Genomic DNA, 17,567 nt, shown 5'->3' with positions numbered 1-17,567 from the left:
TGTGTTCAAGACGCTATTCGTAGCATTCGTTTCGATCCAAGTAAAACTGCACAAGACGCGAAAGCCTATTTCTGGCAGCAAAACGACCGACCCGCTTCAACTTGGGGCTATGTGGGGGCTTGAAATGCGCTAAATAGTCGAGAGCGTATTCTGCAGTCCGTCCAACATGGGGAGCGCCAAGGGGCCAAGCGCTGATATCAGCGCGTCTAGCCGAGTTCTGCCTGAGGGAGAGACTGAGACGGCCGAGAACGAGGCCCCGATTGAGGCATCCGGTGGCCAAGCGGAGATGACAACGCCTCAACAAGAAGCTGACCTACTGGCCAAACTGTCGTCGCCCATAATCCCCCAAGAAGCCTTACAAGTCGCAGTAGCAGACCCGACGACAGCTTTAGGCCCCGAGCTCCCGCAGATCATGTTAAAGGCGCCAGAACCCAAGGAAAACGAAGCAGATAACGACAAAGCAGCCCATCCGAACGATGATGCAGCACTCGATACAATGCGGTCGATTGAATTCACTAAAAAGAACAGACATCGCAGTTGGAAGATGGTGAGCAAGCTGGCAGTACTGGCCAAGTCGATGAACGCGCACTCGATCGACATCTACCACGATCGGAAGCTCAACACTAGTCGGTTTATGATCCACCCGAACTCCAAGTTGCGCCGAGCTTGGGAGGTTACGACTGTGTGTCTGGTAATTTATGTGTGCGCAATGGTAAGTCCTTCTTCGGTATGCAATTCAAACCTTCTGCCACGCTAATACTGTGTATGTTTGATACAGATTCCATTCATAATCGGATTTCAGTTTATCGACTGGAGTGGACTCAGCGGCATGAACACATTTATTGACGTATATTTCATCACAGGTTCGTCGGCGTCGAAGAGTGGGGATAACCGCATCGGAATGTACTCACTCATTGTTTTTCTTGTGCTCTCACAGATATGGTCATGACTCTACGGACGGGTATCGTGTCAAATGGCGAGGTGGTGATGGATCCTAAGAAAGTCGCGCGCAAGTACTTCCACTCGTGGTTCATCGTTGATCTCATCTCCAACTTCCCTTTGGTGTTATTCGTCTCATCGTCGGGGAAGTCATTGAAGATCGTAAAACTCCAGAAGATCCCCAAACTGCTACGGATAGGTCGCCTCCTGAAGTACCTCCGCGAGTACGCCAAGTACTACAACCTCATTGTCAGCTTTCTCGGCCTCGCCATGGGGCTGCATCTGTTCGCGTGCATTTGGGCGAGCTTGTTCAATGAATGCTATGGAGAACAAGGTGAAGTATATTGCAGCGAAGAGGATGTACGTATTTGTTACGACATAATTTCTTGATACCAACGAGAAGGCTGACATATTTCTCTCTCTTAGTTGGCACCGATGTATGTACAATGTATCCACATCATCATGCTTATGTTTTTAGGGATTGGTGAGAGCACCACATACTCGAGCATCGCGAAGCTTCGCAACCCCGAAGTTAGCGCCAACATCGAGCTCTACTACACGAGCATCACGGTGTTCATGCTCGGCACAGTCTTTTCGTCTTTCCTCTTTGGGAATGTCCTCGCCTTGTTGATGAGCTGGGATCAACAAAAGGCGCAGTTCCGCAATCGCATGGACATGATCAAGGCTGAGATGAAATACTACGAGCTGCCGGAGGAGCTGCAGCACCGCGTTCGCAGAAACTACGACTACCTCTGGATCAACGTAAGTTGTTCGACCCCTTCTCTCTTAGGAACACACCTCCCCATTAGCCTTCAGAAGCTCGTGTTTTTGGATATGTACTCACTCACGCTTGCATTTGGCAACAGCAACGCGCGTATTCCGACATGATGCTCCTGAACCAGCCTGGTATCTCCAGGCCGCTCAAGACGACCATCGCGCTTCATCTGTACAAGGATTTGGTGAACACCGTCCCGTTCTTCGCTGGCTCCGACTCGCGGTTCTTGGGTAAGGTTTGCCTAGCACTGGAAACCGCTGTGTACTTGCCAGGTGACACCATCATCTATTGCGACGACATCGGCAAGGAGATGTTCATCGTCCGTAAGGGCCTCGTCGAGATCTTGATTCCCGACTGCGGGGATTCGGACAAGCGAATTTACTTGCGAGACGGGAATTTCTTCGGTGAGACGGCACTTGTCATCGACGTACGACGTACGAACACTGTGCGCGCCGTCAATATCTGCGACTTGAACGTGCTCAGTAAGCATGCGTTCAACGAGATCGCCGCAGAGTATCCAGAATTCGGAGAAAGAATGAAGAGAACGGTGATCAAACGGCAGCTTGACAACATGAACATCACGTCACCCACGGAGAAAGCAAAGGTGCACAATCAGCTCACGATGGTCGTAGAGAAGTCGCTCAAGCAGCGGCGGATGTCCGTGTCGCTCCGCACCATATACCGCGCCAAGAAGCTGGGAGATAAACTCAAAGACATTGCCGACCGCGCATCGAAGCCCGTGCGTCGAATGTCTCGTGCTCTTGTTCCGCGTCAAGCTCGTGTTCGCCCTTCAACTCGGGAAGACTCGCAGCGCTCGTTCATCGAACCAGTGTTCGCAACAGACAGCACTCGGGACTTGGCACAGTATTCCGGACTCATCAGCGGATCCAGTGCAAAAAGTCTGCTGTCGAAGCGCCCTACACCAAGCTCAACCAGCAAAAGTTCCGGGTTATCAAGACAATCGACCCAGCCACCTCGAACCGCACCAGCGAACACTGCGCGAACCACTAATCTGTCTCGTCGCACGATTGACTTACCACTCGGCCAGAGTCTAACCAGCAACTCGCCACCTGGACCTCGACGAACACTGGACTTGCCTCCAGGTCCTCGAAGGACGCTCGATGGTCCTCGACGAACTGTGGACTTGCCAAACGGGGGTCGTCGAACCATCGACTCGATCTCGCGGAAGCTCAGTCGAACGGAGCTGACTTTGGACTTGATTCCAGCAGCGTTGGCTGATATTACGACGATGGTGGGGCAGATCCGGCAGACGACAGAGCTACTCAGTCTCCGACTGGGGGCATCTGACGGCTATGATGACGACGAGGAGGATTTCGACGATGCATTCGGTGAGGATTTGGCTATAGCCCTCCACGACTCCCCGCTTTTCCCTCCTCTGACCGAAGAAACGGAGGAGGAGATTGCTCGACGCGAGAGCAACAGCATCTTACGTATTCCTTGCAAGTTCCCTACCATAACAACACTGGCACTCAACAGCTAACGCCGGGTGTCTGTTTGTAGTTTGTGCCAAGTGCCAGCAACTCGAAAACTTCCAGTCGCACGGTATGACAGCAGCAAACAGCTCTGCTCCTTGCTCCCTCAACCTCGCTCACGTCGCTTTTGTTTGCCAATCTACAGTTTAGCAGCAAAGGAGGGAGCGGTCTCTCCATACTGCCAAAGCACAAGGACACATCCAAGAAGGGCTGACCTCAAGCATCACCGCGTCAGTCGAACGCCATAGAATGAAATCATTAAAGCAAGCGCAGTGTCATCATATCAAGTGCGTCTAAGTAATATTACATGCAGTCAATCTCCACTCTATTGTTTTTGGCTCCTGTGGCGATTCTGCTTTCCACTCACTCTTCTTCGACTTCTACCTGGGCGCTCTTGTAATCCGAGATAACTGAGGCAAGCAACATTTCCACTGTGACTGCATCAGACTTTTTGCCCTTCTTCTTAGCGCCATCACCGTGCGCATTGAGCTTGTCCAGAATTTTGTGGTTGAGTTCCGTCTTAGACTCGCCCAGCTTGTAGATGTCGTGGTCCACCGTATTCTCGGACACGAGCTTGTAAATGGACACAGGCTTCGTCTGTCCAATGCGGTGGCAACGATCGCAGGCCTGTTCGTCCGAGGTCGGGTTGAAATCCAAGTCGTGCAGAATGACTGTGTCTGCTGCTGTCAAGTTAATTCCGAGCCCGCCAGCACGCGTCGACAACAAGAAGACAAAGATGCCTTTGTCCTCGTTATACGTATCGATGAGCCCTTGTCGTTCCTGCACGTCGGTGGAGCCATCCAACCTCAGATACCGATAATCCATGTGGCTCATGAGCACCTCCATCAAATCCAGAAGTTTGGTCCACTGCGAGAAAATTAGGACACGGTGGCCCTCTCCTTGGAGCTTGGGAAGTAGTTTCCGCAAGTAATCGAACTTGGCAGACGCCAGCAGGGTATCCATGGACAACTGCAACTTGCGGAGCTCATCGATGGCTTCGTACTGCACACACAGATCATGCAGTTCAAAGTCGCTGTACGACTCAAGCTCCTGACGGACTCGGCTCATTGAGCACTGGTTGCCGAACGCCTCAGCCCGGTGCAAGCACCTGCTCATGGTCTCCAGCACCTCATCCGACACGAAATGGCGGCGGAGCAACACCGGGTGGTTTGCAGCTTTACGCAACTGCGTGAAGATCGACATGGCGCTGGGTTCGCCTCCGGGTGGCGTAGCGTAGCTGCCCATCAACTCGCGCAACCGTCGGTCGGCTTTGTGCTCTTTTCCCTTGTTTTTCTTGCGCTCCTTCGCTGCTGCCTTCATCGCTGCTTGGGCGTCTCGGCGCTTAACGACGGATTCAAGCAAGCCCGTGTATGCCTTGCGCTGCTCGTCGCCCACCTTGATAAGCTCAACATGGACAGTCTTGGGCACCAGCTGACTCAGCACGTACTTCTTCTCTCGCCGAAGGATGAAAGGCGCCAAAATCTTCCGGACCTTTTCACACTTCTTCTGCTCGTTACCATCAAAGAAGCTCAGCAGCTCATCTGAACCGTGATCAAACATCCGCGGCATCAAGAAGCTGAGCATCGTCAGCAGCTCATTCAGCTTGTTTTGGATCGGGGTACCGCTCAGCACCAACCGCGTACGCGCACGCAACGCGGTAATGCGCTTGAATCGCGAGGTATTCGAGTTCTTAATGCTGTGGCCCTCATCCAAAATCATGTAGCCAAACTGGAAGCTGCGCAGGAACGCGCGCTCCTCCTGGCATGTATCCCGCTCAAAGTAAGCGTACGTAGTCAGCAACACGTCAAAATCGTCGCTATCCAGCGTTTCCTCCAAATCGCGGCGGTGGTCCTTCGATCCATGGTACGTGACAACACGCATCTTGGGCGCAATCCACGACAGTTCGCGCGTCCAGTTATTCAACACACTGGCGGGCACAACAACGAGGTGCGGTCCGACCGCAGTTTTATCCGATTTCTCCAGCGACTTGAGAAGTAACAGGAACGAGATCGTCTGCACCGTCTTACCCAGTCCCATTTCATCGGCCAACACGCCCGACACCTTGTTTTCGTGCAATAGCAGCAGCCAGTTAACGCCGACGACCTGGTACGGCTTCAGTTCGAGCGTCTCGCAGATGTCCGGGATATCCGCCTGCGTCACCACGCGGCGATCACCGCCGTCGATAGAAGCGATGGACATGTGGGCAGACTCCTCTTCGTCCGTAGCGTCTGCGGGCGACGTGGAGGGGCTGGAGGGCGCCGACTTGGTCGAGTTGCCCGACCATTTCTGCACCGACCTGCGCAGCTTGCGCGCGATCTCTTCGCACTCTTCCAGCAGTTGGCCGACCTCGTCATGGGACCGAGAGTAATGCTCGTCTTCATCCGAGTCGTCGTCGTCATTTCCATGCTCGTACGTGAACCTCCTGGAGCTGCTGCTGCTCTCCTCCGCCTTCTTTTTCTTCTGCTTCTGCTTCTTATCCTCCCTTTTGCTCCTCCATCCGTCAGACCCCACAGAAGAAGAAGAAGAAGAAGAAGAAGAACTGTTCTTCTCCGTCTTGTGCTTCTTCACAACTTTCCGTCCAAAGGCCGCCATCCAGTCCTTGGCAGCAGACGTGGACGTCTCCAGCTCCTTCTCGAAGATATCGTCCTCCTCTCGGGGCGACGAGACGTCCGAGTCCACCGTCAAGTCCTGGATCTTGCTACTGGCGTCAGCCTCGTCGTCCGACTCCACAATGGCCCTTGTGCGCTTGCCGCGTCTTCTACTGGCCGGCGCCATCTCTTCTTCCTCCTCCTCCTCTTCTGCGTCTTCTGCCGTGCTGGAGGCCGTGACGTCCTCCACCTCCGCCTTCTTCTCCACTCTCTCCTTCTTCTCCTTCTTAGGACTGGGATTATTCACGCTCTTCCTGGCAAAGAACGACGACACCAGGCGAGGCGCAGCCGCCGCTCTATTGGCTCTACTGCTACTGCTGGCTTTGGTAGCGCTGGAGGCCGCCGAGCTCATGGTGATGCTCGGCACGCGCGTGGGCAGCACGTGCAGCGCCAGCTTGGGCGGCGCCGCGTCCGTGTCCACGACCTCGTACTTGGTGAGCGTGCCGTTGGCGTAGAAGGCGTCGCGCAGGCCCAGCAGCAGCACGTCGCCCTGGCGCAGGATGCTCTGCTTGGTGGCGCGCGTGGCCACGATGCTCGTCTTGCCGCAGCAGCGCAGCACCACCTTGGGCCCGCTCAGGTACACGGCGCCCTTGCCGCCGCACACGCGCTCCTCGGCGCCGTCCGCCGACAGCCGGAACAGCCGCCCGCTCACGCTCTCCTTCACGCCCAGCGCCATGGTCAGACGTGGGGGCAGTGGTGGAAGATTGGCAACTGGCGGGGGCCGTTGGCGCGGTTTTTTCATTGGCGCGAACCGAGGGCTCTTAGTCGCGCGCGGTGATTGGCTGGGTGGAACGGAGAGGGAGTGCAGTGCGTTGAGTTTGGAGGTGGAAACCTGTTAAAAGACGTGAATTGGAATAGATGATATTGGTTTGGACGTTTAGCGAAGTTTTGAACTCTAGGGTTGAGTAATTAGCCTAAAAATGATATGTAGTTGAGTGGGTAGAAGTTGAGAGTTTTTACTGTAAGCACCTATGGGCAGTCTCGAGCCGATAACAAGGCGACTGCAATTGATGCAGACGTAGTCGTGGGTCGCCAGGAGAAATTCCATGGCGCCATAACCTACACGGAAATTCCCGTGCAGCCGTTGTGAAGTATTCTGCACCACCGACGATGGAAACGACTGCTACGCGCACAAAGTTGAAAGCAACGGAAGCAACGCAAAGTATGCACGCGCCGAGACGGCCGATTTCTATTGCTGCATGTTTTGGTACGTGCTCAATTGTAGTGCAGTAGGCTCCGGACCGAAAAATGAGCCGGGACTCCTGCGACCTCTACAGCTACCTCTGCAATGACTCATGGCATTCTACAGTGCATTCCTCCTATCAACGCTGTAGCTGCTGCTATAGCTGCCGCTACAGCGTTGATAGGAGGAGAGCACTGCGTAGAATGCCATGAGTATGGTAGTACAGTACTATGATAACGCTTCCGTCCTGCGAGCTTAGACGCCACGGTCAGACTGGAAGGGATCATCACGTGAAACGTTGGCAGTTGCAGTTGCCCTTTAACAGGTTGATGACCGGTACAGTGTACCCTTTCGTGGACGTCTGACCTGGGCCCCACTTCACATTCCTCGAGGCAGAGCGCGTGCCCCGCCGCCGCCGCAGAGACGATGGAGAGCTTCCTGAGCGACGCAGCGGCGGACGAGCGCGCCCAGGCCGCGCAGCAGCGGCAGCAGTCCGACTTCTTTGTGCGGTTTCCGCACCTGCGCGAGTTCTTCTGCGGCGGCACGGCGGCTGCCATCAACATTGTCGTCACCTTCCCACCCAACAAGGTCATGTTCCGGCAACAGGTAGGCAAATTATTCTCTAACCGGTTAACACTAGCTTACACTAGTTGCCATTTAAAACACTAGCCTAAACGAACCGTGTGTCGTGCGCTGCAGTTATTCGGCTTAAACACGTGGCAGGCCTTTGAGAACGTGCGCAGCGAGGGCTGGATGATGCTCTACCGAGGCGTAAAGCCCCCGCTGCTGCAGGCCATGGTGTCCAAGTCCATCATGTTCGGGCTCTACAACTTCTACGACGAGTTGCTGACCAGCCATTTCGGAGAGATCAAAGGCTTGAACCTCGTGGCTGCGGGCATGGCAGGCACGTCCGAGGCCGTTTTAGCACCGTTCGAGGTGCGCAACAGTAATATGGGGCGTGATGTTGGTTGGTGTGTTTCAAGATTGTCTAAAATTTGTTTGTTGCATTCTACAGAGAGCCCAGACGCTGTTGCAGACGCCCAAGTTCAATCGGGAGATCGCGGGGGCGTACGATGCCATAGTCCACGTCAACAAGTACGGGCTGAAAGAGCACTACCGAGGTCTGACGGCGATTTTGTGTCGCAACGGACCCGGAAATATTTTATTTTTCGGGTTGAGAGGACCGCTTAGAGATCTCTTCCCGCGAGGAGACACGGCCGCTGCGACGATGACCAACGACTTCATCTGCGGCGCCATGCTGGGCGCTGTCATCAGCACGTTTACTTTCCCGATCAACGGTGAGCTATAGTGTGTGTGGTTGTTGGATGCTGGGTCTGAGTTTTGCTGACATTGTGGTTTACATTGTAGTGGCACGGACACGTATGCAGAGTGTGTATGGTCAGCCGTTCATCGGCCCGCTTGAAGCCTTGCAGCTCACCTATGCTGAGCGCGGCCACAGCGTGAGGCGGTTGTATCGTGGCGTGCAAATGAACTTCTTCCGGTCACTACTGTCGTGGGGCATCATCAACTCTACATACGAGAAGCTGAAATCAATCACATAAGCAGCGATAGGAAAAGAAACGCTAAGCCTATTTGAATAGACCCTATGGATAGCTTTGTAGGATACACTGTTCCTCCTTGATCGTTAAGTACCCGGCATTCTATGAAGCAGACCGGTAAAGCAGACACTAAATAATTTAAGGGTCGACGAACATGTCAAAAGGACACGGATGGATGTGCAAATTAGAAGCAGGGCTATGATAACGGAGACTCAGTGAAGGACAGGTAACTCATATTAAATATTGATAGTCTAAACGCATGGGAGCCGTCGTTGCTATGGGTTTGTTGTGCGTCGAGGCGCTTCGGTTCGCGTCCTCGCGCAGCTGTACCACCCCCAGTCGGTGGTGTCGAGGCTGCCACTGAAGTCGTGTCTTGCATCTTGAGATAGCTGCTGTACATATTGGCGCATACTTTGAACCATCTCGCAGGTCAGTTCCATTGCTGACTGCTTGGTGACGACTGCACCGTCAAATGTTGGCGGCAAAAGCACGCAAGTGGTGAAAGTCTAGGCCATTTATGCCGAGATGGCCTTGGCAGGCATCTCCGACATGCGCACGGCGACCATCTCGGACGGTCGCAGCATCTCGGAGGCGCGCACGTACATCTTATCAGTGTGGATGCGGTTGCCTGGACGAGGGGTGCACGGAGGGCAGTCCTCAGAGTCGGCAGAGGTGGGAGACTCGGGCTCGTTCGACACGCCGTCCTTGCGCAGGAAGAGCAGCACGCGGCGGTTGCGCGCGTACTTGTGCGAGCGTCGTCGGTCGACGATCTCAGAAATGCGCATCATTTCCTCCTCCGTGTCCTCGCCGTCGCTTAAGTCCTCCGAGAGCGAGTCGCCATCAGATCCGTCACGCGAGACCACGTCGGCTTCCGGCTCGGGCTCGGCGGCCTCTTCCACCTCCACTTCGTACTCGGCGTCGTCCTCCAGCACCGTCGTCAGGGATCCGCACTGGTTGATCGGCGTGCGGTCGGCCGGGTTGAGCTCGATCGGCAGGATGGGTTTGTGGAACGTGTAGGCCTTGTGGCTCGGGTCCTGCACGATGGCGCTGCCCAGGAATCCGCGCAGGATGGAGAGCCCAATGGGGCTGATGTCGCGGCGCGTCAGGTAGTTCTGGCAGATGAGCAGGCGGTGCAGCCCCATGAGGTACTCGAGAAAGGCGTCGCAGCGGTGCTCGACCACCTTGCCCATATTGTGGCGGAACTTGTGCTTCTTGGGGAAGTAGAGCTCGTCCGCGAGGCTCGAGATGCGCGGGAACTCGTCGCCGAAGAGCTTGAAGTGCTCGGCCACGAGGCCGCGCAGCATCATGAAGTCCGAGTAGCGGCGGTGCACGACCCAGCTGCGGCCGGTGATGGCGTTCTGCACGTGCACGGCAAAGATGGTGGACTTCTTGCCGTGCAGCTTGTCGGTGGACACCACGGGCTTGACGTGGTACACGGCGATGGAGCCCACGTTGACCATGGAGCGCTCGATGGCGGTGCCGCCCATGGCCACCTGCAGCGTCTCGCCGCCGCGGTTGGTGGGGCGCACCACGAGCTGCGGCACGTGCTGCTGCGCCTGCGCCGCCAGCGCCTCGGGCGTCGCGCGGATCGGCCGCATGCGGCGCGCGATGGCCGAGCTTGACATTTTGTTGTTCGGCATTGCTGCTGCTTGCTGCGCTTGCCTGTTGTACTCGGCTCACGGACCTGTCCGTCGCTCGAAGTTTTCACGAATGGTGGGGGCCATGGCGCGCGTCGAGCAGCGGGCGCTGGCTCGTGCGCAGTGCCGAGACCGGTAAGAGGGCAGCAAACGGATCGCCATTACTACCCGGAGCGCCTATTCCACCCCCCTGGTCTCTGAACCATTCCGTATTTGGGGTTGGGGTTATATATTCGATGTGATTGGAGGGCGAAGGGTCATGACGCCGCCGGATTGGCGGAAAAGCAACATCGTAACGTTGTATGTTGCAGTTTGCTACGTGGACGCGTGCAACCCGACGGGAAAATCCCCACCAGGAGCTCCGCTGCGGCAATTTTTGAGGCGGTATCCCCAGCGCGGGGCAGAAGCTCCTGCGGAGTTCATCCCCGCGCCGACAAATCTGTTAAGCCGGAAGTGCTTGCCACCGAAGCTGGGCTGAAGAGATGCAGCGCATCGGCTGTGCCGTGCCCGCCCCTGCTGGGTGCGGGGGGCTCCGCATCCGCGCCGGATGCTCGTAATATTTTCCATAGTGAGAGGAGGCCACTTGCCGGGCCTGCCTCAAGCAAACCAACACCGGCCGGCGCAACCCCCTCACAGAGCGAGGGCGCTGCATCAACAAGCAGCGCCAGCCGCTGTCCGTCGCCGACGGCCGACGGTGGCCTCTCTATCCCAGCGATGACCTGAACGACGACGGGTATTTTTTCGCCATGAGGAGACGTACAACCCCCGTCAGCTTCAGTTGAAGTCGGCGAGGGTCGAACTCCACACGAAGCTGTTGTTACTCCCGCGCTACACGCGATTACCTTCCACGTAATTTGCCAATGCTCCTAGGTTCACGTTTGTGGTGGCGAACCCGTTTCGTTACGAGCTTCGCCCAAACTCGCCAAAAACACACCGAGTTTCCGTTTCCGCCACGCTGGACGTACAGGGCACCAACACCGCGACGCATGTGGCCGCCAAAAAGCTGCATGATGAAGGCAGCATGGCATCTCTCCGTGATCAAAAATTACACTTGCCGACTTTCCCCTTCTCACTCCATCCGGCGCGGCCGAAGAGCTATGTCTCCCTCTTCAAGCATTGCCTCTGCGTGGCCCCTTGCAGGCCCAGCTGGTACTGGTCCCCCCAGCTCACGTCAAAATATTCCGATCCACCCGAACTGCTCCCCTTCAAGCATGCCTGCAAGCCTCAAAAATTGACTTGAAACACTGCGGATCGGGAAAGGACTCGGGAACGGCAAGCCTGTGGCTTTGGCTGCGTTGACGCCCAGGAACGAAGTGATCATCACGATGAGCCTCTAAAAAATCTGGAGCTTAAGTATGCACACGTACAACGGTGCTGCCACTGCTGCTGGCTGCGTGCATCACTTGGGTTGAGCTCGCGGAGAAGTCACCTTGCCAGTCCAAACCAAGCCAAATGCACGCGTATTTTCGAGTCTCTTTGGTCTGTCAGCAGTGGCCGGTACACTGTAAACGAGACTGGTTTGGTCATGATGCTCGTCGAGCATCGCTCGAATATGTATAAAGTTACACCACCACCAGAAAATGACATGGCGAGCTCCACCTCTCGTAAAAGGCAACACGTTGTTGTTGCCTTTTCTACATCGCTCACCAATTGGTCAAACGTTTCATCCAATCACATCCATAAAAAAATTTAACCGCGCACCAACGAAAAGATGGCTCGGCAGAACCTGCAGAGCACCGTGCTGCTTGGCAGCGACTGCCCGTCGAGCTGCTTGGATGGGGTTCCCGTTATGCTAGGTATCGATGAGGCTGGTCGCGGTCCCGTCATGGGTCCCATGGTGTATGGGGCGGCGTACTGGCCGGTGGCCGACAACGACGCCATGTCCGCCTTGGGGTTCGACGACTCGAAAGCTTTGAGCGCTGAGAGTCGCGCGCAGTTGTTCGAGAAGATGCAATCCACCGAGGGCCTCGGGTGCGTGACTAGTAGTTCAATGCACTGGCAGTTTGTATAGTGCTGATTACTGAAGGTGGCGCGGTGTGTGTATTGGGCAGGTGGATCGTGCGGTTGATCTCCGCCGCCGAGATCTCGGACAAGATGCAGCGCCAGACCAGCAACCTGAACGAGATGTCGCGTGACGCGGCCATTCAGCTGATCAACGAGGTGCAGAAGAAGGGGGCGGTCGTGAAGAAGGTGTTCGTGGACACGGTGGGCGACCCGCGCTGGTACCAGAGCTTCCTGACCAAGCACTTCAACGGGACCATCGAGTTCCGCGTCGAGAAGAAGGCCGACAGTCTGTTCAAGGTGTGTGCGGTAGTGGTAGATTGATGCATATATATGTTGTGTTTTGCTGAATTTTTTGTTATTGCGTGCAGGTGGTGAGTGCGGCGAGTATCGCGGCCAAGGTGACGCGCGACCGCGTGATCAGCGACTGGAAGTGGGAGAGTCCAGCGCTCGACTTCCCGACAGACTTCGGCTCCGGCTACCCTAGTGACCCCAAGTATGTTGTGCTGGGTGTGGGGTGCATCGATGGAGATATTGTTGCTGATGCGCGTGTTTGTGTGTTGACCTTGTTGCAGGACGAAGGCGTGGCTGACGACCCACATGGACCAAGTGTTCGTGTTCCCGAATATCATCCGCTTCAGCTGGGGCACGGTCGAGCCGTTCTTCGAGAAGGCCGTGAAGGTCGAGTGGCCCCACGACAAGGAGCTCGAGAAGGTAAGTGGGGGCTGGAAGTCTCTTCAACTTCTGAAAAGCATCGCTCTAAATATTTTCTTATTTTTTTTCGCACGCAGGCCAATGCCCCCACCGGCACGCAGTCCATCACGTCCTTCCTCGCCAAGCCTGCCAAGAAGGCCAAAACGTCCGCCAATGCTCGCGCCGCCTTCTTCACGCAGAGAAACCTGCAGGACGTGACTGATTTCTAATAGAAAAAATCAAGCTCACTAAAAAAATGCCATTCTAAATCGCATCGCGGTCTTATTCACTAGTCTCACATACAAACTTCAAGTGACTCTCTCACTCCCAAAGAGCTCCTCGTCACCGTCATGGACGCCCCCGAGTGCCTCCACCGCGGCGAGCTGTTCCAGTTCAGCGCGCAGTACGGCGGCTGGCTGCGCATCAAGCTGCTGCTCTTCAGCCACGCGCTGGTCGTGGACCCGGACGCGGACGTAGGCGCGCCCCGCCGCAAGCGTCGCGGCTCGCTCAAGCTCTGGATGGACCTGTGTCTGGTCAAGGACATCACGCGCGTGCAGAAGGAAGACGCCGCTGTCGCCGTGCGTCGCGGCAGCTACAGCGGCAGCAGCAGCAGCGGCAGCGGCCAGACGGAGGACGCCAGGTTCAAGTTCAGCGTGCACACGAAGCAGCAGCCGGCGCTGCAGTTCGCCACGGCCACGGTGGAACAGAGGGACGAGTGGCTGCACTGTCTGCTGCTCGCCACGAAGCTCCAGGCCACGCACGAGACGCAGGAGCTCCAGGCCGATCGAGATGGTACTTATACTAACTTCTAGTAGGTTACTGTGTAGTGCTGGAGGCTGACGTGTTTGGTGTGATGTTGCTTGGTGATAGTGTTCTTGAGGTTCGCGTCGAGTGGGTCGGAGGACAGTGAAGAGGAGGAGGGGGAGAGCCGCGTGTCGAGTCCGCCGACGTCGTGGTCCGAGGAGAGCGCGCTGCGGTCGGCGCAGTTGCTGTCGCAGCGCCCGCGCCCCACGGCCGTGCAGGTCAGTGGCAAGTGAAGCAGGTGGTGGGTGGAGAGACGGAGAGAGGCTGATGGATATCTATCTGCTGTGTTGTTGCTACTCGAATTAAATAGTCCAGTGTAAGGCAGGCGGAAACGACGAGAAGTCCCGTGTCGCTCCTGATCCTACGGGTCACGGCGACGGGCGATAGGGGCGACAGGTTGGTGCTTTTGGTGCTGGTGTTTAAAAGCCGTAGTTGACGACTACACCTTGTCCTTGTCATCAGCGTGTCGACGATTGTGCCGGTCAGCGAGGCTTCTCAGGACAGTGTGACTGTCCGCCAGGTCAAGCTGGACGCCATTAAGCAGTTGCAAGCGGAGCTGCGCCGGCCTGCCAATGAGGGCAAGACGTCGACGACAGGGCTTTTGCAGAACATTTTGCAGCGTGAAGCGGACACTTTCATCCTTTATCTGGATATCGGCGACCAATGGCTGAAGGACGAGCAACAATCAATTGGCCATTACATTCTCGGATGCGCAAGTCGTAAGATCGAGCTCGCGTTGCTGCCTTTGAACAAGATGCCGCAGCCCACCCTGGATTTGTCCATCGTTGGGACCAAGACCAAGATCAGTGACCTATCGCAACGTCCGTATACTTGCTACTTGATCGACATCGTTTTCAACGGCACGACATGGCAGCTCGCGCGGCGGTATAAGGAGTTCGACACGCTGCATAGCCACCTGAAGAGCAAGTATCCTGATATTGATGTACCTGGCTTGCCACCGAAGCACGTGTTCACCCCATTGGAAGGCGAGTTCATCGACTATCGCAAGGAGCAACTGGAGTCGTTCCTGAAGCAATTGCTCGTTCACCCCATAGCCAGCACCGACGTGCTGCTGTTGTCATTCCTGGGCGTTGTGTCAGTTTCGCGTGATCCTGAACTCAGCCGGAGTGAGAAGAGTGTGATCCACGTAACCTCATTACACAATAGCGTTGCTTGTGGCGACATCATTTTGTTTTCCTGTCGATTCGGAGCGAGCCGACTGCAACGCAAGGTGCGTAAAGCTTACCAGGTTTATCACTCAATCTGATAGAGCTAACAATGGTTTACGTGCAGTTTACGGGATCCAAGTATGACCACGTAGGTATCGTTGTTCCGGGCGAGTCATGGTTCTTGCTGCGCATTATGGAGGCTACGTCCGAGGGTATTCAGGTGTACTCTTTGAAGCCGCGTCTGATGGCCTATGCTCGCGAAGTATCCAACTCGATCGTCGTCCGCCGCGTTCAAACGGAGCGTTCTCCGGAGTTAATTGCGATGCTGAAGGATTTCGTGCATCGGGTTGATGGAAATCCCTACAGCATCTTCGGCATCCTCCGCTCCACTGGTGAATCAGAAAGAAGCGTCTTCAGCTCGATCCGTAGCTGCGCGGACGAAAGTGAAGACTCCTTCGCCAACACTGGCAGCAGTACGAGCTCATCGCCATCATCTCCGGTGACCGATATTTCCGATGCGTCCAAATCCAAGCGGAAATACTTCTGCTCCAGCCTAGTAGCATCGGCTTGGAAAGAGCTGGGTTGGTTGCAGACCAAGCGGAAGTCAAGCTCGTTCTGGCCAGGAAGTTTCGAAGACGGAGGAGAAGTCGAATCGCTGTTGGCTCCGGGTCTTGTCTTGCACCCCGAGACGGTGATCGACTGTCGGATTGTAGAAGTTGGGCTGTCGGCTCAGTGCTAAGGTTGGTAGCAATGCACATACAATGTTGGTCTAGCACGTATTAATAATGATAGTGTGATACATGAAGAGCAAGTAGAATACTTTGAAAAAAAAGGAGGAGAGTTCCCCTCACTAGGAGGGATCCACATTTTATGAGTTAGTTCCACGGCGCACTTTAGTAAAAGGCGAAAGATCGATGCGAATGAAATTAACTTTGCGGAAATCATTTCTGAACTGTTTTGCTCAAACAGCTAAACCATTTTGCCCAAATGTTATGTCCGCTCACAACAAAAACAATGCTGACCATAACTGTCGGCCGAAAAGCTAATTCTGGCCGTCTAATGGTAAGGTTGTTGACAAAATACAAAATAGAATACACTGGAGCAACTCCCGCAGCGTTTTGAATCTTTTTTATGCCAGCTCAAAATCTGAAAGAGGGGGTACCCCCTCTTCCAGATCTGTCAGGTGCCAAGATTTATTCCTGCTCTTTCTTCGCACGTCTGAGTTCAGTTTTGGAATCTAAAGCCTGCGGGAATCGCTCCACTATTGGCCCTTTCGTTCAAGTGGTGCCGCATGTCCTAATAAAGTGTTGTAACGTGGCGAGCAAGCGGTAGTTCTCCTGAACTACTACCAGTAGTATTCCAGTAAAAGGAAACGAGTTACTAGTTACTGGGTCCTTTTGCTCAAGCGTTCCTAGCTACTATAGTAATCGTACTATAGTACTATCAAACTACTGGCTGAATGTGGTCCACACACTTAGTTTTAAGTATATTTTCGGCAGGTTGTCACGAAATGGTCAAATTGTTTAAATATTATATATTATTTAAGGGTGTGACTTTGACATGTGAGAACATCTGGTCGCAAACGGACGTGCGTTGTAAGTAGAGCTTACTCTGACTGAAATAACACCTCAATAGTAGCCCCTCGTAGTCACTATCAAGAAGTTTGTATGGAAATTGCCCGAACCCTATAAAATGATTTTCGGCCGCCTTGAGACGTTGTTTCGGTCCGAGGAAGTCGAATCTCTGTATTAGGACTTTGTATGGGCTCGTCATCGGAAGCAACTTCTTTTTGCTGAAACAACATTTGGCAGTTATTCTGTGTTAATTGGCCAATGATCGACCACCTTGGGTAAGAAAAGGTAGTCGACAAATTTTCTGGAGAATTTTAGATTTGATTTTTTTCTGAGGACTATGGTGAATTTTGAAGTGGGGTCATACCAAAAAGTACGAGTTCATACCAGAATATACGAGTTAATACCGAACAGTACGAGTTCATACGAAAATGTACGAGTTCATACTAAAACATACGACTTCATACCAAAAGGTACGATGTGTGTGTACAATAAAGTACGACCTGGTCGGCTTCTCGCCACGTGTTCACTTTCAAATCGGCGCGATGGAAGCACACTTGCGGTGCTTGGCCATGTTCGACTTCGCCACGAGCTTAGGGCACGTAGGGCACTTGCCCTTCGGTGGACCGTCACCGCCCTCCATTTCCGACCAATTTCTACGACTGAGAGCCGGATCTCCCATTCAGGATTCCTCGATGCTTAGTGGTCAATATTATTTTTGGCTGATCTCGCATATGATTGGCTGAAATAAAATGTTATTTGGCGTTATTTCAGGGAAAGAAGTAGTAGATACAAAATCTCGCGATGTACCAACGACAAACGACACCAAAATATGTAGACCCAGTATTGCCGCTTGCAAATACGTTGCCCTCTAAAATAGACCACGCCTGTCTCTTAATATGAGTGGACACGAGATAGGCGAGGGATGATTTAGCTTTATGCTTTGTTGGGGGTCGCTTTTAGGCCTAGCAACTCGGTTTGGCCCGTCTAGAATGGCATTTCTGCGTTTCCAAGTCGTAGCAAAGCGTGAAACAGACCCCAACCTTGCATCTTAGACCTGTACTGGCGAGATGTATAAATCAGACCTAGGTCTCA

General features: G+C 54.4%; 5 protein-coding genes across 5 annotated transcripts; 3 read left to right on the top strand and 2 right to left on the bottom strand.

Moving 5' to 3' along the window:
* Window positions 1–577: 577 nt before the first annotated feature.
* On the top strand, window positions 578–3,215 carry PHYSODRAFT_500078 (hypothetical protein; the record flags this gene model as incomplete). Its single annotated transcript, XM_009528535.1, has 6 exons — window positions 578–712; window positions 779–863; window positions 938–1,299; window positions 1,366–1,701; window positions 1,806–2,620; window positions 2,828–3,215. The coding sequence occupies 6 exons, from the start codon at window positions 578–580 to the stop codon at window positions 3,213–3,215; spliced, it is 2,121 nt and encodes a 706-aa protein (XP_009526830.1).
* A 355-nt stretch (window positions 3,216–3,570) lies between these two features.
* PHYSODRAFT_560281 (hypothetical protein) lies at window positions 3,571–6,531 on the bottom strand (the record flags this gene model as incomplete). Its single annotated transcript, XM_009528534.1, has 3 exons — window positions 3,571–5,649; window positions 5,779–6,002; window positions 6,171–6,531. 3 exons carry the CDS (start codon window positions 6,529–6,531, stop codon window positions 3,571–3,573), a joined length of 2,664 nt encoding a protein of 887 aa, XP_009526829.1.
* A 612-nt stretch (window positions 6,532–7,143) lies between these two features.
* PHYSODRAFT_360575 (hypothetical protein) lies at window positions 7,144–8,600 on the top strand (the record flags this gene model as incomplete). Its single annotated transcript, XM_009528533.1, has 5 exons — window positions 7,144–7,263; window positions 7,381–7,644; window positions 7,738–7,974; window positions 8,054–8,336; window positions 8,407–8,600. The coding sequence occupies 5 exons, from the start codon at window positions 7,144–7,146 to the stop codon at window positions 8,598–8,600; spliced, it is 1,098 nt and encodes a 365-aa protein (XP_009526828.1).
* A 512-nt stretch (window positions 8,601–9,112) lies between these two features.
* PHYSODRAFT_500970 (hypothetical protein) lies at window positions 9,113–10,237 on the bottom strand (the record flags this gene model as incomplete). The annotated part of the gene is made up of 1 exon (XM_009528532.1): window positions 9,113–10,237. One exon carries the CDS (start codon window positions 10,235–10,237, stop codon window positions 9,113–9,115), a length of 1,125 nt encoding a protein of 374 aa, XP_009526827.1.
* A 1,714-nt stretch (window positions 10,238–11,951) lies between these two features.
* PHYSODRAFT_545238 (hypothetical protein) lies at window positions 11,952–15,322 on the top strand (the record flags this gene model as incomplete). Its single annotated transcript, XM_009528531.1, has 9 exons — window positions 11,952–12,205; window positions 12,286–12,535; window positions 12,607–12,731; window positions 12,811–12,949; window positions 13,294–13,720; window positions 13,799–13,950; window positions 14,043–14,128; window positions 14,195–14,963; window positions 15,026–15,322. Coding segments are annotated over exons 1-9 (2,427 nt in total), but the record flags the coding sequence as incomplete, so codon positions are not given.
* Window positions 15,323–17,567: the final 2,245 nt, after the last annotated feature.

This window comes from Phytophthora sojae (genome assembly GCF_000149755.1).
Source record: "Phytophthora sojae unplaced genomic scaffold PHYSOscaffold_4, whole genome shotgun sequence".
Classification (NCBI taxonomy): domain Eukaryota; phylum Oomycota; class Peronosporomycetes; order Peronosporales; family Peronosporaceae; genus Phytophthora; species Phytophthora sojae.
Note: the sequence above shows the minus strand (reverse complement) of the source record. Positions and strands in the feature narration are given on the sequence as shown.